Source organism: Eutrigla gurnardus, assembly GCF_963514095.1.
Source record: "Eutrigla gurnardus genome assembly, chromosome: 9".
NCBI lineage: Eukaryota > Metazoa > Chordata > Actinopteri > Perciformes > Triglidae > Eutrigla > Eutrigla gurnardus.
In genome coordinates this window covers 27,950,886-27,975,942 of record NC_139923.1, presented here as the reverse complement: position 1 = coordinate 27,975,942, position 25,057 = coordinate 27,950,886, and the positions used below count along the sequence as shown (strand labels likewise).

The following is a 25,057-nucleotide window of genomic DNA, read 5'->3' as shown; positions in this document are numbered from 1 at the left end:
CTCCAAAGAAAAATGGGCCCAATTTAATATACACAGCCATTAAATGCATATTTAAGTTCTACATTTCAAGGGAAGCTCATGTTCCCTTGGCTGAAGTGCATCTGAAGGCACCGAGAGATAAACTGCAGTTCATCTTGGAGGAGAAGAGCACTGACGTGACAAACAAACAAACGCAGCACTGGATGTTCAACTTAAAGGTGGGGGTATTTTTAGCTCTCCAACTCCTTTCTTTGCCCTTTGGTTCTGTCTGCTCTTTCCCGTCTCAAACACGCCTCTCTACGAAATGAAATCACATTTCAAGATGCCTTCATATGAGCGCTGGTAGCCGAGAGTGGAGGAGAACGATGAGGAAGTAGGACAGATTCATCAATCCACTTGTGGAAACAAGGAGCTGATTGACAGCCGACAATAGGCGGGGGAGGGGAGGATATCAGTGCTCAATAACTTTAAAGGTATCGACTGAAAGAATCCAGAACCAAGTTGTGTTTAGCTGGGATCACCTGCCGTCACACGGCCCTGAACACAACTCCAACACCATGGTAACGACCTGTCAATCACAAGGAAGCCCCACCCCCTAAAGATTGTTTGACTCCAAATGGACCTGTCAATCAGCAGGTAAGCCCCGCCCCCTAAAGCATCCCCTGCTTTCTGGTCTGGTGGACTCTAAATGGACCATAATGTACTAAATGAACATCATGCTGGACTGAAGAAGACTTGAAACTAGAGATTGAGACATAAACTCATGTTTACAATGTTTACTGAGATAATACATCAAGAGAGAAGTAGGACCATTTTCTCATAGACTTCTATACAACCAGAGAGGAGTCGCCCCCTGGTGGCCAGCAGAGAGAAGTAGGACCATTTTCTCATAGACTTCTATACAACCAGAGAGGAGTCGCCCCCTGGTGGCCAGCAGAGAGAAGTAGGACCATTTTCTCATAGACTTCTATACAACCAGAGAGGAGTCGCCCCCTGGTGGCCAGCAGAGAGAAGTAGGACCATTTTCTCACAGACTTCTATACAACCAGAGAGGAGTCGCCCCCTGGTGGCCAGCAGAGAGAAGTAGGACCATTTTCTCACAGACTTCTATACAACCAGAGAGGAGTCGCCCCCTGGTGGCCAGCAGAGAGAAGTAGGACCATTTTCTCACAGACTTCTATACAACCAGAGAGGAGTCGCCCCCTGGTGGCCAGCAGAGAGAAGTAGGACCATTTTCTCACAGACTTCTATACAACCAGAGAGGAGTCGCCCCCTGGTGGCCAGCAGAGAGAACGACAGTTTAAGGCACTTTTCAGAAGCGGAGGTTGACGTCTGTTCACGTTCATAAGCAGTAGAGTTTAAATAATTCATAAATTAATTAATTCAACTGATGTATAAACAGATAACAAATGATTGACAACATAAGACGGCGTTAATCAAACATGAAACATACATTACATATTTTACATGAATATGTAACACAAGTTATTATCAATTATATTTGTTTACTGTTTTCATTAATAAAGTGAAAATTGTTTTATAACAACTGAGAAAACGTAATTAGCTGGCTGATGGCTGCCCTTGAATTGCAATAAGCTGAAATGGTTTTGCCTAATAGCAAAAATAAATGGCCTTCTCCAGATTTAAGTGTTAATATACTTCTTTTTAATGCTCAATGGGGACGTTAAAGAAAAGTGTTCGACTGTTGTTGCTGGATCGTCTCTCATCTGTAAACTAAAAACAATGATTATCCGCTGTATAAATATGTCCAGACACGTCTGCATGTAGTTGTCTGACTCGCTGTAAACTCCCGGGTTTCACTCTGAGAGGAAGAACCGAAGAACCTGTCAGTCTGTCATCTTTAAACATCCAACATGAATATATTCCTCGTTTCCTTCAGAGAAGCTTTCCAATATAAATCAGACCTGTGCATAGAAATGACACCTGGATGTCACTTACAGTCTGTTCAACCTGGCAGCGCTGCCATGTCTGTGTGTGAAATTAAATATGCATAACCTACAAAGAAGTCTTCATAATGAGACTTATTTTGAATGCTCAGCACAAACAGTTCTATCCTCATTAATAATAAAATATGTGTGTTGAGTCCCGCTACCTGTTTACAGCATCTACAATCAGAAGGCATCATGGGAAGAAAAGTCTGAATTCCTATATGTGCGGAAATTGTTTTTCTGTCATGATTGACGTTTAATTCCATTCATTTTCCTTCTAAAGAATAATATATAATATGCACTTTAAAAAATCACTTCCATGAGCAACAGAATAAATACATGAATAGAAGGCATAACCTTCATTCATTAATTCAGATGCGTCACGACAACAAACTGGAATAATGAAAACAACTTTAAAGCGTTGTTATTCATCTCAGATGATCTGAAGGTCACAGAAATAACGGAGTGGATTTTAATCAGTTCTTTGCTTTGTTTCTAATTCTTTCATTTCTCCAATCGGGTGCACTTGTGTGTCATAAACACTCCTCTTCACCGGCGGGTACTTTATCACCCAGCACCACTTTGCTGTTGTTTTATTGACCTGCTATGTCACTGTCAGTGACCTGGGTCATCTCTGCTCATATCGCAGGTCTGGATCCAGGGGGGTCAACGGGGCCACGGATCCTGGACTGACTCATTTCAAAGGAGATACGACTCCACTCGATTTCTTTCTTCCCCCGGAGGACAGGCTCATCAGTACAGTAATGCAATAATATGACTTTCTGCTGAAATGCACAGATATTCTCGCTTCCTGTGTTTATATTCCTGTGGTTATACTCCAGTTTCCCAGCAGGGTGAGCAGGCAGCGTCATGAGGGATTAAGGGTTCAAAGAATCAAAGCCGTGTGAGAATAAAAGAGCCGTCACCGACGTCCAAACTGGCAGCGATGTCAGAATCTCTGCGTGTGTTCGCCACGGCAATAAAAGAAAATAAAAGATGAATAGAAACCAATGTAACGCTCTCCTCGCTGAACCGCATCACTGAGCTCGTAATTTAAAACATAAATCCCTTCAAGGCTTCAAGTTCACGGCCGAAACCACGTCGAGTCCACGGCGACAGAATGAGACATTGAATTATTCTCCACGGTTATTAGACGGGCACAAAAGAAGACAGGGTTTGTTGTAAGTTGCTATGGTAACGACACACGTCAGGAAGGAGGGGTGGCGGGGCTAGGTAGCGTGGCAGCTATCTAGCTAGCATGGTAGCTAGGTAGCGTTTCCTCCTCCAGAGCGATGGGGAAGTGAGACTGTTAGCACGCCATGCAACAACTATAGCATTAAATTGTGGAATTAGCGAGCTAGCTAGCGAGCCTGCTAATCCTAACATGCTTTAGTGCTACACCACCAACAGAAAATGAGCTGGACGTGAATGTTACTTATTATCCGACGGTGGCAGCGTGTTTTTCCTACGGTTTGACACGTTGTGTTTCGTTTACATAGAAGGAATGGTTGCTATAGCAACGGCACACACTTTCTTGTTCTGTTCACTCACGTAAATCAATAAACGTCTTTGACAGCGACGCTTTTGTTTGCTCAGAAGCACTCAGTCAGGTGTAATCGCACATACACCAGCAGCCTGAGGTTTTCTACATGTTAATAATTTTTCTGGTGTCGTACGCTTTTACTTATATCAACTATAAATCATGCTTTAGTAATATGTTGCCTTTATAAGGCATATGGTAACGTTAGTGGCGTCACCATGGGAACTCTGGTGTCTAAAGGTGTTTCCACCCCGGACTCTGGTCGCGGTTCCTTTCATGGTGTGACAGCAAATCAAACGACAGCAGCATTTTACTCATAAATCCATCGGCTGAAGGTGAAACGATCTTTAAATCTCACGCCGTGTAATTTGTTAGCTCATTAATAAAGTGTTCCCTGACATTCACACTCCGTCTCCACTTTTCATCAAATATGCCGTCGATTTAATACTTATAATGCTCATAATCAGCTATTATTTAAAGAACTATATATACACATGGGAAGCATTAAAGTGCAGCAAAACTGCCGTCAATCACCAGACGGTGCAGAATAACGATAGAAACGGAATGGATGGCTTGTAAAAGGTCCGTGAACAGGAAGGAAGGATTCCCTTCAGTCCGGACCTCATGAACCGAACTGCAGGCCGTTTGATCTCATCAGATACTTCATCAATTACTTTTGTTATTGATAAAGCGGTTCCACTGTTTCGACCTTGAACGCCGAGTGATCGATCGGGTCTGCCCTCCCTTTAATTTGTTTCTTCAGGGTGTTTGTTGAGTTGCTCTCTGAGCGATGACACAAACCAACAACTTCTGAAGTGTCTTTCTGAGCAATTTGTTGGAGTGGGTGCAAAGTGTTGAGGCGAGCAACGCTGCAGTGTTAACGAGCAGATGGTGGAGGAGAAGAGAGAGAGAGGGGGGGGAGGGAGGGAGAGAGAGAGGGAGAGAGAGGGAGGTAGGGAGAGAGAAGGGGGGAGAGAGAGAGAGGGAGAGAGAAGGGGGGAGAGAGGGAGAGAGAAGGGGGAGAGCGAGGGAGAGAGAGGGAGAGGGGGGGGAGGGAGAGAGAGGGAGAGGGGGGGAGGGAGAGAGAGAGAGAGGGAGGGAGAGAGAAGGGGGAGAGAGAGGGAGAGAGAAGGGGGAGAGCGAGGGAGAGAGCGAGGGAGAGAGACGGAGAGGGGGGGAGGGAGAGAGAGGGAGGGAGGTAGGGAGAGAGAAGGAGAGAGGGAGAAAGAGAGGGAGAGAGAAGGGGGGAGAGAGAGGGAGAGAGCGAGGGAGAGAGAAGGGGGGAGAGAGAGGCAGAGAGACAGAGGGGGGAGAGACAGAGGGAGAAAGAGAGGCAGGGAGACAGAGGGGGAGAGAGAGAGAGGGAGGGAGAAAGAAAGGCAGGGAGAGAGAAGGGGGGAGAGAGACAGGCAGGGAGACAGAGGGGGGAGAGAGAAAGAGAGAGCGAGGGAGAGAGAAGGGGGGAGAGAGAGGGAGGGAGAGAGTAAAGAGTCAGAGAGAAAGAATAATGAGTCCTCCACATCCTCAAAGAGTCACCAGCCTCAATCAATTTGTGTCTGTTTTAGCTTCTTTAACATTTAACACACACACACACACACACACACACACACACACACACACACACACACACACACACACACACACACACACACACACACACACACACACACACACACACACACCATAAAAAACTACACTATGTGGCAGATTTCAAGTGTAAGTGCTGACTGGACTCCTCTCCATAGTTATACACCGTTAAAGCTTTGACTTGAACTTCTTTTAATTCCTCGTGTCCGCTCACCTTCAACGTCTTCCTCTCCCCTCTTTCTCCCCCCTCCCCCTCTTTCTTCCCCCTCCCCCTCTATCTTCCCCCTCTCCCCCTCTTTCTCCCCCCCTCCCCCTCTTTCTCCCCCCTCCCCCCCTCCTCCTCCACTCCTCCTCCTCCAGGTCCATCCGTGCTGCCGTGTCGGCGCCGGTAGGGAAGATGCATCAAACCTGTGCAGGTGGCTGATTGAGCAGCGTTAAAAAGTTAATCACCTGGGGATGAGTGTGTGTGTGTGTGTGTGTGTGTGTGTGTGTGTGTGTGTGTGTGTGTGTGTGTGTCACCTGAAGCAGTGTTGATGGTCCTGACAGCCTCCCTGGCAGTGACTCTGTTGTTCGGGGGATAGTCGGGGACGGCGTTTTCGTTGCGCCTCTCTGACATCCGCGGGCTCACCTTGGCAGGTAGATGACTGCAACACGGAGAGGGAGGGGGGAGAGGGGGGAGAGGGGGGAGAGATTGTGATGAGAAAATAGTGTGGGCTTGTGGAGAGGTAATGGAGAGAGAGAGCAGGGGGAGAATAACAGAATTAGGTTGGTTGAAGGATGAAGAGGAACAAGGGAGAGATGGAGGCTGATGAAAATGGGATAAACAGGATGAAAGATGGGTTTTCTGTGTGTGTGTGTGTGTGTGTGTGTGTGTGTGTGTGTGTGTGTGTGTGTGTGTGTGTGTGTGTGTGTGTGTGTGTGTGTGTGAGAAGGACAGACATTATAACCAGAGAAGATCTGAGCTTGAAACGCTGGTTTCCATTATGGCTGCTGACTCTCTGTGCCGACCTTTAGAATCACGACCACTTCTTGAAAACACAAGATAATAAAGAGCTAAGCTCCTTTCCCCGGATGCCTGGATCACAGATATAAAAAATCAGTTATGCATTCGATTTTTAATTGTGCAAGAAAATGAAGGATTTTTTGCTGCCAAATGTCGACTATTTGTAGGTTTTTAAATGTTATTTAGTCGTAAAAAAGGACTGATTAGCGAGGCAGTTGAACGGGCCTGACAAAGACTGAAGTAGTCATGGTAACCGTTTGTGGACTACAGTTTTGAAGCCTCAAGTTCTTGGAATGTTTGCAACCACTGAAGGATGTTACCATATTTGGACTGTGGAGGAGCGACGGTTGGATCTGATGAACACAAGCGACAGAGCGGCAACCATACTGGATCTGGATCCATGTGGATTCTGGCGTGAAGCTGTTAACAAAGCTAGCTTCCCTAATTTACCCCCTGATGGCCGATAGAGAGAATGGAAGTTGAAGGCACCTCAGCGTTGGCTTCACTTTACTGACAGCCTGACGCAGCGACGCCCTGATTGGCTCACCCTGATTGGCTGCTGTGCTGCTCGTCGATGGCGTCCACAGCACTCTCCACCGAGCTCAGAAGAGACTGGATCTGATTGGCCGATTCCTTCAGGAGGAAACGGGTGACAAACTGCTCCACGTTGGTTCCTCTCTCATAAACCTGGGGAAACAAAAGAGAGAAAACAGACGGTAAGATCGTGCATGTCTATAAAAAGTCTTTGTTCCCCCTTTGCTCCCCTTCTCTCCTCTGAGAAGATTTGTTTCCAGAACTAAGGTTTTCTTCCCTGCATTCATTTGACGGTTGAAGGGCTTCTGAAGGTGGACGTGCGGGGAGGCGAAGATAACAAGTAAAAATAGACGAGCATCTTTCACTCTTCCCCCCGATTCACTGTTTCAAGTTTGTTTCAAACCTCCAAAAGCTTTTAGTCTGAGCTTGAAGCCCGCGGGGAATTGAAAGTGCTGTTTTGTGGTTTTACTGTATATTGGTTGAGAATCAGGAATAACCCGAGGTCCGACTGAAATCTCCCCTAGCTTCTCTTATCAGACGCAATTAGTAACAATTAGTTGTCGGCATCAATCACCGACAACATTCAGCTCCAAGTGCATTGATCCAGCGGCTAATCAATCAATCACTGCTGCTGCAATGAAACCTTGAGGGGAAATCTTTTCAAAGTTTGTCAAACTGAGCGAGACTTTCTCCAGAGAGAGACAGGAATGAAATTTAAAAAAGAGAGATGACATGGTGGCGACAGCGTCAAGGAGTTCCTGAGCTGAGAGCGTGAACACGGCAAACCGTCAGATAAGACTGGAGCTCCTGCTTTAACGCTCCTGACCTTATCTCTGCCACCTTTTAATTATTCAGGGACTTAACTGCTCACTGAAAACACACTGACTACCCAATCGTAGCTTAGCAACTGTAACTAGGCACGACAGGCCTGTCAAACTTTCGCTTTCTCCGCCAGTTTTCCAAGGCTGGAGAAAGCACGATTCTTTACATTTAAGAGATCAGGCTTTTAAAAAGCAATATTTATCTCTATATAATATTCAGAGCATTGATATAGCAACAAACAACTTCAATCTATATACAGTTGAGTAATGAACGATGGTGTATTAGAGCCATTGTAGCTTTAAAAAAAACAGAGGGGCACGACTCTGGGAAATAACTCAGAAATGTGAGATTAAAGAGTCGCACATTTCCTCACAAATTTACTAGAAAAAAAACTTGAATATTCTACGATGCCAAAGTATACTTTGCAGTCAGATTCAGAAATAAGGAAATGTTGGTGATTTTAGCTCTGAAACAACACGTTGTCATCAGCATACGGACTGTGAACCTACTGATCTGGAAGAGGTGATGATAGGCTAACCGGGCTAAACCAACTAGCATGTTACAGCTGCCAATACTGTGACGTTCGCTCCAGATGGTCCGTTCTGCATGAGCCGTAGATAAAAACAGCTGTTTGGAGGATACCAAACCAAACGTCCCGTACCGAAGATACACTCCACGATATTTAAAGTGGCCGCTACCGTAATAACTGTAAACGTAAAGCTTGTAGGAGCAGCAAAAGTTGCACATGCGACTCAGACACGTTTAAAAAGAGCGACACGCGTGAACGCCACAGATCGACTCCGGTACACCCGGGAGAGCGGAGTCAGTCGCTCATGTCGGCTTTACTGTCACAAGTCACAGTGCAGTGATTCAGCGACACAATCAAGGTTCCTGTTCACTCGGCCGTTCCTCCGCGGGCGGCACTCTGTTCAAAGACAAACGCTCCCACGGGACGCCGAATCACACGGGCTGTATTGACTTCCATTATCACGGTAAATGGCTTGTACATGCACACACACACAAACACACACACTCAAACATGCAAACTTCCTCGGGCGTGGACTCGCCCAGTCGGTTCGTTTTGGTTTTCATCCACACAGAAATCACTGCGATTACAGAATTTAAAGCTCGGTACCATCATTTGTTAATGGAAGTTTACCCCGATGACTCCCTAACGACCGCCACGCTGAGACTCAATTACCGGGGTCGGAGATGCGTCTGCATGAACGGCGATGATGAATAGGACTTTGAGCAGTTTTCCTTCAAGAGATCCTGAGTGCTTTAAAGGCACTTAGTCGTGAAATAAGAACATGCTGATGGATTGGAAAATATTATTCCTGTCTTCGTTGGATATTGACCCCTGTGGTCACCCCAATGTGCTGTATGTGTAATGTGTTCACTTTGAGAAGGGATGAAATTGAAATTATGGGTTTGCACAGGATGAATGACATTTTCATTTATGCATATCTTATGATTTATGATCATTTTTTGATTATTTTTCCACTAAAAAGGTTAATTGCTTAGATGCTAATTAACATTATTATCTCCGCTGGGATGTGTGCGTGCATCAGTGAGTGAATAAAGGTGCATCTCTGTGTCTGTCCACTGTTAATCTTGCACTCTGCTGCAGCAAACTGCATTATATTTTGGGTGACATGTTGTTGTAAGATGTTGCCTGTTTCATGCTGCTATTTCCTCCCTGCCGATTTCTCACCCCGACTCTCAACTGGCCCCCAGCTGGTTTGGGGCCACGAGTGATAACACAGCATCAAAGAAAACCCACCAACCACCAAATTTAAGAATGAAACATTAAAGACACAACCTGTACAAGCAGATTATTGCAGACTCCCCCCCAAACCTGTGCTGTCATCACATGAGAATTCCACACATGTTGGCTTTAAATGCATGAATAAAAGTGAGGAAATATGTAAGCTGAATATAAACTTCTGAAGGAGTGCTGCTGGGCTGTCTGGAAGCGGTTATCGAGCTCTTTGTAGATTTCAGGCAATTTTAGCTCCTAAACCAACAACTGGTGTTCCACGTTTATTGGCTGGTTTCACACCATTTTGTGTCGTAAATGCAAATAAAATCCTCTTCCAGGAAATTAGGAGTCAGATGATAACAATGGGAAACTGCAGGGTTCATATTTACCATCTGTTCCCAACACTCTCTGTTTGAAATAATGAATGTTATATAAAGTTCCTCCACAAGATCAGGTAATGAAATCGCACCCGATAAATCCGATATTATACTTCATTATTCAGGGACCAATGATCGTTCTTCGCTTACAGGCATCTCCGGTTCTGAAAAGTGAAGCCAATGCTAATGTGCCTTAAACTGTCATTTTCTCTGCTGGCCACCAGGGGGCGACTCCTCTCTGGTTGTATAGAAGCCTATGAGAAAATGGTCCTACTTCTCTCTGCTGGCCACCAGGGGGCGACTCCTCTCTGGTTGTATAGAAGCCTATGAGAAAATGGTCCTACTTCTCTCTGCTGGCCACCAGGGGGCGACTCCTCTCTGGTTGTATAGAAGCCTATGAGAAAATGGTCCTACTTCTCTCTGCTGGCCACCAGGGGGCGACTCCTCTCTGGTTGTATAGAAGCCTATGAGAAAATGGTCCTACTTCTCCCTGCTGGCCACCAGGGGGCGACTCCTCTCTGGTTGTATAGAAGTCTATGAGAAAATGGTCCTACTTCTCCCTGCTGGCCACCAGGGGGCGACTCCTCTCTGGTTGTATAGAAGCCTATGAGAAAATGGTCCTACTTCTTAGGGGTCTCTATCACGCTACCAATGCTAGTTAGCAGAATCCAGATGGATCCAGTAAGGTTCGTCAGACCCACCTGTCAGGTTCACCTGTCGCTACTCCACAGTCCAAATATGGTCACTTCCTTCACTGGTTGCAAAAAATCGAACTGCCAAAAGGCTGAAATCGATGCCTGAAAACCTGAGTCCACAAACCAATGGGTGGCATCACCGTGACTACGACTATTTCTTACACACAGTCTGTGTTTCTTTCTGAGACTCATAGAGGAAACCTTGACTGATTCAAAGTGCAGCGAGTTTCTTTTGTGCAAATAAAAGTCAGTGTGTCGTTGGGTTCACCCTGTTTTCCTCTCTTCTCTCTCCTTCTGCCAAGCTCGGCCCCGAGGGCGCGACTATAACCTGCGATAGAAAAGCTGTGATCTATAATTCACAGGGATCACTGACCTGGGAGGAGATCCGCCGTCTCTCCGCTGGCGCCCCTCGAACACACCGCGGTGATTAGCCGCAGTGTGTATTACTGTCGGCATTTACAAGTTTGTGCGTGTGCTTGTGTCGATGTGGCTGCTTTTGTGTTATAACGCCCACGGGACGAGGTTCAATATTGTCATTGTATATATACTTATTTATCACCAAAGGCTTCATTGTAAACAGCACACACAGCAACAACACACACAGAGGGCTGCCACACGCCCCTGAGGTAAGTAGCCCGGATTTTCTGTTAACGAGATCCGAGAGATTCTATCTGGTAGAGTAATTGACCCGAGCCGGCGCGGTCACCAAGCCGGGCAGTGTGTGTGTGTGTGTGTGTGTGTGTGTGTGCGTGTGTTTCAGATCTCGTCTATTTTCTTCTCATCTTCTTAAGGTGAACAAGAAATGTCATTATCATCCGCCCACATATCTGCACACATGTATTAGCACAACATTCCCCTGGAGCGCACACACACACACACACACTAAGTCTTTTGTCATATGTTGGCGGTGGCTGATTTCAGGGAGTTGTAGGTGGTAATCAGTGATTACAGAGGTTGGTCTAGTTAGGGGGAATTATTCCATCTCGAGCGTCTCCGATGGAGATAAGGAAGTGTGGAGAGGAGAGAGGTGGAGGTGGTTGGAGGATGTGGGCTGAAGACAATATAAAAGACTATATTTAATTGCAAACCGGCCACATAATATAAATTTGAACTGGCATCTTATCAGCAAAATACCATGTAGTACAGATTCAGCGAAAGAAATGAACGAGCAGGCCGACACCACCCTCATGTCTGTGCTTTAACAGAGTTATACACCAGCCTTTTAGCATCGGTTAAGGTTATGATCGAAATTTCTGTTTGTTTTTTGTCCTGCGTTTGAAGTCTGCACGCCTCACATTCCCCGGATTCTGAGGTTTCCACCGGATGGATCCTTCACAGTCCAAACTAAGATTCAATGCAAGCTGGTGATAATTGGATATCAAATAAAAAGAATAGAATATGATTTCTGGCTCAATTTTTTAATCATAAAACAGTTACATAATCTAGGCTCTTTCTTGTCAACCGCAGCTGGTTGCTAGGCAACGGCAACTGTGACGCAAACAAGAAATCCTCTGTAGTCTCATTTCGGAGGACACTTGGTTTGGCATTTGCGTTCTCCGTATCCTCCCAAGGATGCTGAACTGGGACACAGCTCACATCTGGGTGGTTTAGTTTAAACCCAGTGACATTTACAAGATTCCAGCGCGCCCCCAAAGAAAAACAAACGACCAATCAGAGCCGAGGAGCCTCTAACGGATCTGCCGATCCCCGCTTGTGAAGCCGGTACACTCCGATCGAACTGTCAAACCAGGTAGTGCTGATCAAATATCAATCAAGATTCTGTCTGCATCGCCTATTTCTCGCCAGTCTAACAGTTGCATTAGAGACGTAATGACAGAATCCAGGTTTGTATTTGGCAAAAACACTATGCCTACACGAAGGATCGTCGTGGTACCCCGTGTGAGGCTGCTGCAGGGAAGTCCACCGACTCACCCTGACGGAGTGGGACAACAGAGAGCAGCATAAGCCCATCTGCCCACAACAGCAACCAGCAATCTGTCACGATGGGATCATGTGACTCTGGTTGTTTTAGTCTAAACAACGTCACAATAGCCTTCCCGGCGTGCCGGGACTGGAGTGGCCTGGAGTGCCAAAGCGTGATGCCTTCTGAAGGCGTTGTAAATGGACCATTGCTGACGAGTGGAAGGGTTTGTATTGATCCGCCGATAATTCCCTTCATCCTCGAGCTTAGCCTCAAAGAGCTTGATCAGACTTGCCGGAGGGAAATCGAGTCACCTGGATAAGCTCTCAGAGGAGCGGAGAGGAAACTAAACGACTCCATTGATGAGTCCATCCCCAGCCTGACCTGATCTTGGATCAGTTCTCTGCTCGTGCACCGTCCTTTCAACTGATCTCCAATCAGCTTGTTGCGGCACAACAAGGCCCACATTCCAGCCTGGTAAGGTGTTCCTTGACCTGTGAATTCATTTTTGAATTCTTATTACTTTCCATTGGCTTTATCTTTTATTTGCCATGGCAACCAATAAAAAAGTTCTTGCAGCGACCGTCTGCTGTAATGAGTTTTGTTTGTTTTCTTTCATTTCGCTGCTCAAAGAGGAATCAGCTTCACATCGTCTCTGCGAAAGCCGGCGTCGCCTCTCGGCTTCAGGTCTCGAGGAGAACGGAGGTTTGATGTGTCGGGGAAACACAAGTGCTGCTCCCCCCCCGCGGCTGGCCCCACTACCTCTGAAACCCCCCCTGCCTCAGCTTCACACATCGGCCAATTAAAATGGTATCCTAGCAACGCCAGTCAATATGTCTCTAAGCAACACCATTTTAGCAGTATGCAGGAAATGATATGTGAGCAGCAGACCTCTCACACTGGGAGAGATATGGCTTTTAAATGTCTCTACTCTCTCTCCTCCTGCTGGAATCCAACAGAAACCACGAACTCTCTCACACAGTCTCACGGCTTTGTTGCATCAGTGTGTACAACACACACGCACACGCACACGCACACACACACACACACACACACACACACACACACACACACACACACACACACTTACACACTTCGCTGTTTTCTCTTGGTTTCTATTCTCCTCAGAACCCTGAACCTTTTTCACTGAAACATCTTAGCTTCCTCGTGATTTAAAGACATCCCAGCTGCAACACTGTCTGGCCATAGAGAGTTCAGCCATGTGTGTGTGTGTGCATCCTCTGGAGACATCTACCAGTCCATTAGCAGGACACTAGCCAACGTGGACACACACTCTGAGAGGCACTATCAGCATCTCCGCCTGGGTTTCACGGTCCGATGTTTGCAGCTTCTTAGGATGAGGAATAAATACAGCTCCGTGCTTTAAGTGCAAACAAGTGCAGAAATAACTATTGATTGATCACGACGAGAAAATAATGTGTCGGTCGCTGGTTGTGAAGAGATGTAATGAGAGGTGTAAGTTTGGATCCAGATGAGGGAAGAGATATGGAACGTATCGCAATAAACAAACAAATAACTGTTAATATCATCACTATCATGGTAGACAAGCTACACATTTAAATAAATTATATTTTGTATTTATTTTCCTTTCTTTACGCAGATCTTATGATTTATCCATCCATCTATTATCTGTGACCGCTGATCCTGTTAAGGATTCTTGCTGTTTTATGATCTTATTTAAGATAATATGATTGTTCCACTTAAAAGGATGTTCTACAGAGAAAAAAGATGTTTTATCAAACATTTGATTCCAAACAAAACAATAATTAAGTGATCCAGTGTGTTTTAACGCCATTTTAACCATGTTTTAATGATGATTCTACTGAGAATCTCATATTATTTTGGTCAGAATGATCTCAGCATGAACTCTTCCTCCCATGTCGGTTCAGGTCCAGCAGGTCTTGCCATGAGATGCATCGGGATTCATATTTAAGCTCGGGAGCCGGTCCTGGATGCTATCAGGAGTGCAGGCTAACTCCTTCCTGATCTGGAGGATGGAGGACGTTTACGCTCCAGCAACCATCAGCTCCCCAAGTTTACTGGACAGACGTGAAATCTGCCAGAGGAGTCTGTTTCTGTCACAGCAGGAATCGAGGAACCAATCAGGGAATCTGCCTCCGACACTGTCATAATCTGGCTTCATAGACGAGGTGCTCGACGTTCCTCTGTTCTTCCGATGAAAAGAGCGAGAGTTCCCGTGGAGAAAGATGATGTCACGAGAAATCTACACCGAGAGGACGAGAAGATACGGAGGGATTCACCGGACGCCGCTGTGAGTGGGCGAGATTCGGGCGGTGGAAGTGACAGCTGGAAGCGTTGGACGCGGCGAACAGCAGGCGGAGCGCCCGAGTTTGTTTCTAAACAGAAGGCGACGCCACTAACAGGCATCAGAAACATGTACACTCGTCAGATATCACGCCAGCATCATCGGCCTGGAGAGAGGGAGGGGGGGAGGGAGGAGAGAGAGGAGAGAGAGAGAGAGAGAGAGAGAGAGAGAGGGGGGGGAGAGGGGGAGGAAGAGAGATAGAGGGGGAGAGAGAGGAGAGCGGAGGGAGGCGACGAGGAGACAGAACAGGAGGGGAGAGGAGGTGATGGAGGAAAAGGAGGAGAGAGGGGAGAGGAGGTGATGGAGGAAAAGGAGGAGAGAGGGGAGAGGAGATGATGGAGGAAAAGGAGGAGAGAGGGGAGAGGAGGTGATGGAGGAAAAGGAGGAGAGAGGGGAGAGGAGGTGATGGAGGAAAAGGAGGAGAGAGGGGAGAGGAGGTGATGGAGGAAAAGGAGGAGAGAGGGGAGAGGAGGTGATGGAGGAAAAGGAGGAGAGAGGGGAGAGGAGGTGATGGAGGAAAAGGAGGAAGTTGAGAGAGGGAACTAATGAGGGAGACTTTCTGTTTCTTTGTGTTTTACTTTACCTCAACTTTATACTGAAACCCTGAGTGGAGTCTCCCCCCTCCTCCCCCCTCCTCCCCCCCACAGCCCTCTCCATTATTCATGCTTTGGGTGTAACCTCATCAGTCAACACACAGCCGGCTGATAACAACACACACTCTCCCTCCCTCCCTCCCTCCCTCTGTCATGTACTTATTCATGTCCAACACCTTAACAGTTGTGGGAGACTCTGGATTCTAACACTCACTGTCTGCCTGCCGTGTTCTAGCAGACAGACAGGTAGACTGCTCCCCTCTTGTTCTAGCAGACAGACAGGTAGACGTGCTCCCCTCTTGTTCTAGCAGACAGACAGGTAGACTGCTCCCCTCTTGTTCTAGCAGACAGACAGGAAACGCTGCTGCAGGACGGCTCACATGGAAGGTACTAATGTCACATCTGGAAAAGGTTAAAAGACGCTGCCTCATCAAAAAGTATATAGAAATATATATTATATACGTGTCCTGGTGTGAACCCCAGACATCACACACACACACACACACACACACACACACACACACACACACACACACACACACACACACACACACACACACACACACACACACACACACACCCCGGGACATGTTTTAATCTGGAATCATTAACGCTGCCATGTGGCTCTAATCGACGACGTTCCCTCACATTCTGGAGGAAATGATCACTTTTACAGTGAAAGTGTGAAACAAGTCTGATAATAATATTTCACTTCAGCTAATTGAACATGAAGAATATCAATTAATAATGTTTTTATCCCCCAATTATCCTTTGCACTATTTTAATTACCACGGTTTCCAGATTTCCTCGTATCACTAGAAGTCGGGATGTGGGCGTTGACTTAACGAGCGCTGCCGTCGCATTTTGAATCGTTGCATTTAGTTTTAATGTCTTATTTCATTAATCTGTTTTTGCTAAAGATTATTGGATAAACAGAATCAGTCAAAAATGTCCTTGTTAACTGAGTTTGTAGTCACATGATCTGTACCCGCTGTGTGTGTGGTCGAGAGAGGGAGAGAGAGGCTAACCTTTTCCTGCCTCGGCATTAAAGTGAAAATCAATCTCCCTCTCACAAGGATGAAAGTTCACAAACACGTCTCCAACATACATCGTCGACCATTAGATCCTCACTCCCCTCTACCTCACCCACATCCCCTCTACCTCACCCACATCCCCTCTACCTCACCATCAATCCCCTCTACCTCACCCTCAATCCCCTCTACCTCACTCACATCCCCTCTACCTCACCCACATCCCCTCTACCTCACCCTCAATCCCCTCTACCTCACTCACATCCCCTCTACCTCACCATCAATCCCCTCTACCTCACCCACATCCCCTCTACCTCACCCACATCCCCTCTACCTCACCCACATCCCCTCTACCTCACCCTCAATCCCCTCTACCTCACTCACATCCCCTCTACCTCACCCACATCCCCTCTACCTCACCCACATCCCCTCTACCTCACCTTCACTCCCCTCTACCTCACCCACATCCCCTGTACCTCACCATCAATCCCCTCTACCTCACCCACATCCCCTCTACCTCACCATCAATCCCCTCTACCTCACCCACATCCCCTCTACCTCACCTTCACTCCCCTCTACCTCACCCACATCCCCTCTACCTCACCTTCACTCCCCTCTACCTCACCCACATCCCCTCTACCTCACCTTCACTCCCCTCTACCTCACCCACATCCCCTCTACCTCACCTTCACTCCCCTCTACCTCACCCACATCCCCTCTACCTCACCTTCACATCCCCTCTACCTCACCTTCACATCCCCTCTACCTCACCTTCACTCCCCTCTACCTCACCCACATCCCCTCTACCTCACCATCAATCCCCCTCTACCTCACCCACATCCACTCTACCTCACCTTCACTCCCCTCTACCACACCATCAATCCCCTCTACCTCACCCACATCCCCTCTACCTCACCTTCACTCCCCTCTACCACACCGTCAATCCCCTCTACCTCACTGTCACTCCCCTCTACCTCACCCACATCCCCTCTACCTCACAGTCACTCCCCTCTACCTCACCCTCAATCCCCTCTACCTCACCCACATCACCTCTACCTCACCATCAATCCCCTCTACCTCACCCACATCCCCTCTACCTCACCTTCACTCCCCTCTACCTCACCCACATCCCCTCTACCTCACCATCAATCCCCTCTACCTCACCGACATCCCCTCTACCTCACCTTCACTCCCCTCTACCTCACCCACATCCCCTCTACCTCACCTTCACATCCCCTCTACCTCACCTTCACTCCCCTCTACCTCACCCACATCCCCTCTACCTCACCATCAATCCCCCTCTACCTCACCCACATCCCCTCTACCTCACCTTCACTCCCCTCTACCACACCATCAATCCCCTCTACCTCACCCACATCCCCTCTACCTCACCTTCACTCCCCTCTACCACACCGTCAATCCCCTCTACCTCACTGTCACTCCCCTCTACCTCACCCACATCCCCTCTACCTCACAGTCACTCCCCTCTACCTCACCCTCAATCCCCTCTACCTCACCCACATCACCTCTACCTTACCGTCACTCCCCTCTACCTCACCCACATCCCCTCTACCTCACAGTCACCCCCTCTACCTCACCCACATCCCCTCTACCTTACCGTCACTCCCCTTTACCTCACCCACATCCCCTCTACCTCACCCACATCCCCTCTACCTTACCGTCACTCCCCTCTACCTCACCGTCACTCCCCTCTACCTCAACCACATCCCCTCTACCTCACCCACAGCCCCTCTACCTTACCATCACTCCCCTTTACCTCACCCACACCCCCCCCTCTACCTCACCCACATTCCCTCTACCTCACCCACATCCCCTCTACCTCACCCACATCCCCTCTACCTTACCGCCACTCCCCTTTACCTCACCCACATCCCCTCTACCTTACCATCACTCCCCTTTACCTCACCCACATCCCCTCTACCTTACCGTCACTCCCCTTTACCTCACCCACATCCCCTCTACCTGAGACAATGTGTGTGTGTGTGTGTGTGTGTGTGTGTGTGTGTGTGTGTGTGTGCGAGAGAAGAATTGTCAATGATTGTGGCGGCTCGCTCGATGAAAGCTTGAAAAAAATGAATAAATAAAGTGCTAATGAGAGCGTCTCATTAAACACAGCATTTACACAGCGACGGCTCGCCGGAGACGCCGTTATTTATGTCCACCTGCCGGAGAGCCAATTAAAAATGTTTTCTGGAACCACTTCTGATTGTGATCGCGACTAAAAGCTTTCTCACACACACACACACACACACACACACACACACACACACACACACACACACACACACACACACACACACACACACACACACACACACACACAAACCTAAAAAAGTAAGCGTTAGTTGAAACAACATGCTCGCTCCGTCCCGGTGGGTTACGTATTCGTTCTCTAACGCCGTGTCATTGTGAGGCATCATGGTCTGGGGATGTGAGGAAGAAGCTGCTGAGCAGATCTCAGGATCCCTCTCGGCCAAACAAACTGTCAGCTTGTCGCTTTCCTGAAGTTTTCGCCATTAAAAACGTTCCTTTGCAGCACATAATATGGTTGCCAGGGTAACCGGCAGTAAAGTGAGGAAACTGTACGGAAGATGTTGGACATTGTACGTAGGTGATGGACAGCCAAAGCGATCGCATAACGAGCTGGCTCGATGACATCACCTCGACCGCTCTCCAAGCCAACCATCCCCTGTCGTCATGGCGACCTGCAGCAACTCGTGAGGTGGTGGCGATGGCGGACGCCAGCTGAAGTTAGGACAAAGTTAACAGTTTTCTCTTTTTTGACCAACTAAAGATGACACGCCTCCATTATGCAGCTTTTATCCCCGAAATTCAATAAAAGAAGAAGAGAGAGTTGGAGGCTGCTATGACTGGAGGTTCACACCAGCTGATTTTTGCATCGCTGACTTTGTTGACCTTTGGATGATGATGATGATGATGATGATGATGATGATGATGATGATGATGATGATGATGATGATGATGATACATTCGCTCTTTGGCCCTATTTGCTAATTAAATGGAGGTTTTGCAAAGTGGAGAAGCAAAGTGTTTTTTAAAGGCTAAATGCTAACATATCTACGGGAAAAAACGGAATGTTTCTTTGGATAAAAACATGCTGTGAATTTTGGAAGTTATTGAAAATGCAAGAATAAAACCTATTTAACTACAATGAGTTGAAATAAGAGAACTGTTGATTGAGGTTTGTTTTTGACCGTGCAGAAGACTCCAAAACACAAATGAACAGATATGAACAATAAATCGAAACTAAAGATTTCCCGTGTTTTTCTCTCTCTTGGGTTGAAGTGAAAGAAGTGACCTTTTTAACCTTATTAACATCTCAGGACCGCGGAGACGGCTCACATAAATGGAATCAATCCTTAGTTCATGTTATTGATCACACCTGTGCTTTTCCTGCTGTATAAACAAGACCTATTGTTTTTTTTATTTTTTATTTGTTTCATGTTATTTTCAAATCGTAATCCTTATTGACAGTAAATAATAAAAGTGTTCCCTTAGTTTAGACTAAACTTTAAACAAACTTTACGTATTGAATCAGCTTCAAAAGTATTTAATAAAAACCATCTCTTAATCTGCTACAGTAAACTCAGCATCTGAATATAAGCATGTCTTTATGATCACTTTGTTTATCCGCGGCAGCGTTGTAATTAAAGTCTGGACGGACCGATGAGAGGTCAGAGGTGATCCCAGCTGATTAATCATCGCTAATTACTTTATAAACAGCTCGTTTGCTGAATCTCATGAGCCTCAAATAGGCGGGCGGCGACGCCTGCTCTCCACTAATTGATACCTCGACAGTCAAAACATAATGAATAGTGTATGAAGTGAATGGAAATATCCCATTTAACATGCATTATTAGTGTCGGCCGTCCCTGTGGGAGCCACGGGACGGAGAGCTTCGGCTTTATTACAGCTGTGGGAGGAAAAGGTGAGACATTCAGACGATGCACATGCTTGAGTTATATCAAAATGTGCTGATGTGGCATATTATTATGTAATTGTACACATCCTGTCTGACTGTCCAAGGAATTATCTTGAGTTTTTTTACTGCCGAGGAGTAAATTTCAGCTGAAGAATCGAAGGATTTGTTTGAGATGTTTTATGCTTGCACTTGGGTTACAGCCAAGCAAGCACTTCACACACACACACACACACACACACACACACACACACACACACACACACACACACACACACACACACACACACACACACACACACACACACACACACACACACACTGCTGTACAGTAGGAAGTAGTACACAGTCTGCCTCCTTCTTTGTGTGCTGATGCACCGAGGTGAACGGGAGCTAATCAATCCTCACCGGGCTCTGAAAGGCGGCAGCCCTCTGCTCCGGCTAATATCAACCTCTTTAAGCTCCGCCCACTCCGCCAACTCACATCTGCATCAATTTTTAATGTGATGCCCTGCTTCCGACGGCTTCCTAACCCCCTGATATGTTCTTGTCTTGGCTTTGTTTGAATAAACAGACGGACGGAGAGGAAGGCGAGGGTCAGATTAAGAATCCCGTTTTAAAAGTAACATTAAATTAAAACGTGCAGCAGCGTTTTTTTTACTGCCGGCCGGTGGCTCTTATCTCTGCTATGTGGATTAGCACTCAGACCGTCCACTTAGACGTTTTGCTGAGGAGCAAGATAAGCTCAGGTCTCTGAAGAGGCTCGCTTTGAAACAAGAACTGTCTAACCGTGAAATACTAATAGTGTTGCTCTAAAGGACACGAGGAGTGGATTCAGGAGCAGGAGGTGATCATCACCGCCGTTTGAATCATCAGGTTGTGTTTCGCAGAGGCCTAATAACAAATATATGGATGCTAGAGGCTAAAATACACACTAAGGGCTTGCATTACGCCGGCTCCGCCGCCCTGCGCTGCCCCATGAAACGAGGGCCCTAAGCCTCCTCCCACAGAACGTATACAGCCTCGAGTTCCGCATTTTAAATGTTTTGTTTTTTTTTGCTTTCTGGTCTGGTGGACTCTAAATGGACCTGTCAATCAGCAGGTAAGCCCCGCCCCTAAAGCATCCCCTGCTTTCTGGTCTGGTGGACTCTAAATGGACCTGTCAATCAAGCCCCGCCCCCTAAAGCATCCCCTGCTTTCTGGTCTGGTGAACTCTAAATGGACCATAATGTACTAAATGAACATCATGCTGGATTGAAGAAGACTTGAAACTAGAGATTGACCCATTTTGGTTATTTTCCCCGTACCATGAGCACGTTTATCAAATAAAAAAACCCTTTAAAATACTAAACGTGTTGTCGATACCTAGTTGGAAGACGGCCACTGCAGCTATAAAGTGAAAATGTCTGCTCCTTTAAAGCAGCAGCAGAAAAGCAGGAGTCAGATTTCACCGATGAGAGTAAAAGGGAGCTCACTGACAAGACAATAGCAGATCTGCTGTCAAAGCAGGAAAGTGCCTACTTGCCAATATTTGGGATTTAAACCCAATGCTAAGTATTCCTTTTGTTCCGTACTGTAAGCTATTGTGATGAGTTGCCTCCAGAGTGGATTAAAGCTCTGCAGCTCTGGTGAACAGCGTGTATACGTCTGCAGCTTTTATTGTGAAAGGTCAGAATGGAAAGAGACTGGAGAACCTTCGACTGCGAACGAAGGAAGAAGAGATCTAACATCTGAGGATGAAAGAGGGCGATGCTCTCTACAGATCGAGATAGAGACGTCGGCTGTAATCAGGAAGAATCAGTGTTGGTGGGTTTGGAAACCAGTGGGAACGTCTCCTCCCTGCTGCCGAGCTCACAATCAGTTAAAAGCAGACACACAGGCGACACTACGATGCCGAGTGGAGAGGGAAGTCTAACCTCTGTATTCCTAACCTCTCTCTGTCACAGCCGTGAAATCACAAACATCTCCGTCAGCATCGACTCGTCAGCAGCTTCCCTTTGAATCTTAGAGCTGCTCGGCCCTGTTGGAGCTCCTCCACACTGGAGTGATGTCACAGCTCTGGAGTGTGTGTGTGTGTGTGTGTGTGTGTGTGTGTGTCACACACAGGGAAAAGGACAATATGAATGAGGGTGAGAAGAAGGAAGAGCACCAGAGATACAGCAATGTAACAAGAGACTGATTGATTGAACAATGGTGGCTCATTAGAGGGGGAACTAGCCGGAGGTGTGTGTGTGTGTGTGTGTGTGTGTGTGTGTGTGTGTGTGTGTGTGTGTGTGTGTGTGTGTGTGTGTTTGAGTGTGTGTGTGTGTGTGTGTGTGTGTTTGAGTGTGTGTGTGTGTGTGTTTGAGTGCCACCGAACGGCCTGCAGCTGAAAGAAAGATAAAGACAGAGCTGCTGGATGGAGATATAAGGACACACACACACACACACACGCACACACACACACACACACACACACACACACACACACACACACACACACACACACACACACACACACACACACACACAGAAGCTGAACTCTAACATGAACATGGATATGGCAGAGTGGCTGTGGACCAGCTGCTATATATAGCACATGGAGAAAAACTAGGATAACACATTAGTGTTATCCAGCAAACTGCCATTACACACACACACACACACACACACACACACACACACACACACACACACACACACACACACACACACACACACACACACACACACACACACACCGGGGCAGCTTCAGCAGAGTTCAGGTTTGACAGTCTTTGAGAACATCGATCGTTCCCGTTCTCCACCGAAGGAACATTAAGTTTGGCTACGATCCAAATACGTAAATGTTGTCTATTAAAGTATTTCCACTTTAAAACCAACACGTAGCTCAGCATCTGGGCGAGCGCCCCAACAGCCGGGTTACCTCGTACGTGATGTAAACCACAGCAGAAACAAAAAGGATCAATGAGCCACTGATGGATCCAAAACCTGCAGTGACTGGAGGTTTTTTGTTTGGCTGTTATCGGGGAAACATCAAGTTGGTTATTCCGACATCGCTTCGCCACGGAGAAACATCATCATTCATCTGGAGCCTCGACTCGCTCTCAGCTCCGTCCTCACCGAACCCCCGAGGGAAATGTAGCCGCTCAATGCTCCACTTTGTCGTCACCATGACTACGGTTTTGAAGCCTCAAGATCAGCATTTTTTGCCAGTGAAGGAAGTGACCATATTTGGTCTGCAGAGGAGCGACGGGTGGATCTGACACCCTGGGCAGCACCCTTACTGGATCTGGATCCATGTGGATTCTGGTGTGAAGCTGCTAACAAAGTTAGCTTCATAATTCAAGGTCAACTTTAAAGCTAAGTGTTAAAGTCATCTTAGTAGCTAACTAGCATTGGTAGCGTGGTAGCGACCTGTCAATCAGCAGGTAAGCCCCGCCCCCTACAGCATCCCCTGCTTTCTGGTCTGTTGGACTCTAAATGGACCTGTCAATCAGCAGGTAAGCCCCGCCCCCTAAAGCATCCCCTGCTTTCTGGTCTGGTGGACTCTAAATGGACCATAATGTACTAAATGAACATCATGCTGGATTGAAGAAGACTTGAAACTAGAGATTGAGACCATAAACTCATGTTTACAATGTTTACTGAGATAATACATCAAGAGAGAAGTAGGACCATTTTCTCATAGACTTCTATACAACCAGAGAGGAGTCGCCCCCTGGTGGCCAGCAGAGAGAAGTAGGACCATTTTCTCATAGACTTCTATACAACCAGAGAGGAGTCGCCCCCTGGTGGCCAGCAGAGAGAAGTAGGACCATTTTCTCATAGACTTCTATACAACCAGAGAGGAGTCGCCCCCTGGCGGCCAGCAGAGAGAAGTAGGACCATTTTCTCATAGACTTCTATACAACCAGAGAGGAGTCGCCCCCTGGCGGCCAGCAGAGAGAAGTAGGACCATTTTCTCATAGACTTCTATACAACCAGAGAGGAGTCGCCCCCTGGCGGCCAGCAGAGAGAAGTAGGACCATTTTCTCATAGACTTCTATACAACCAGAGAGGAGTCGCCCCCTGGTGGCCAGCAGAGAGAAGTAGGACCATTTTCTCATAGACTTCTATACAACCAGAGAGGAGTCGCCCCCTGGTGGCCAGCAGAGAGAAGTAGGACCATTTTCTCATAGACTTCTATACAACCAGAGAGGAGTCGCCCCCTGGTGGCCAGCAGAGAGAAGTAGGACCATTTTCTCATAGACTTCTATACAACTAGAGAGGAGTCGCCCCCTGGCGGCCAGCAGAGGATGTACGTTTAAGGCACTTCAGCGTTTGGCTTTACTTTTCATAATCGGAGGATGGTGGGAGTGAAAATCTATTGAATGAAAAGTGAACCACTTACCTTTTTGGTGAAGTCCATGGCTTTGAGAATGGAAAGGTTGAGTGTTTCCAACGAGGCCAGAACTCCCTCATAGTCCCCCATGTGCTTGGCAAAGTAGTCTGTATACACACACACACACACACACACACACACACACACACACACACATATATACAGGCAAATTAACACAAGATTTTATAAAAACTTTTGAAGTCACAAATTTATTTTCAGTGTTTGGCCGATAGTGGCTCAACTGATACATCATATATTTCAGAGAAAAATAATTGCATTTCAACTGAGAAGTACTTTTAAATAATAGATAAGAGAGAAAATGAGGGCAGCGGCAGGGAAGTGTGTGTGTGTGTGTGTGTGTGTGTGTGTGTGTGTGTGTGGGCGGTCCACTTACCACAGAGTTCCTTAGTGTCAACATTACTATCACAGCGTAGCGGAGGAGCAGCAGAGGGAGAGAGGGAGGGAAGTAAAGTAGGAAGGAAGGAGAAGAGCCGGGTCAGAACCAGAGGAAAGGCTTTTTGCATGCAATCACACACACACACACACACACACACACACACACACACACACACACACACACACACACACACACA

At 47.0% G+C, this 25,057-nt stretch overlaps 1 protein-coding gene across 1 annotated transcript in view; it reads right to left on the bottom strand.

Annotated features, from left to right (window-relative positions):
- necab2 (N-terminal EF-hand calcium binding protein 2) overlaps positions 1–25,057 on the bottom strand; it is a 75,809-nt gene that overhangs the window by 21,762 nt on the left and 28,990 nt on the right. Inside the window, exons 4-7 of the mRNA XM_084016763.1 lie at positions 24,859–24,884; positions 24,474–24,571; positions 6,606–6,745; positions 5,575–5,699 (exon numbers count right to left, since the gene is read on the bottom strand). Of these exons, the coding sequence (XP_083872889.1) occupies positions 5,575–5,699; positions 6,606–6,745; positions 24,474–24,571; positions 24,859–24,884 (389 nt within the window). The remainder of the gene's footprint in view (positions 1–5,574; positions 5,700–6,605; positions 6,746–24,473; positions 24,572–24,858; positions 24,885–25,057) is intronic.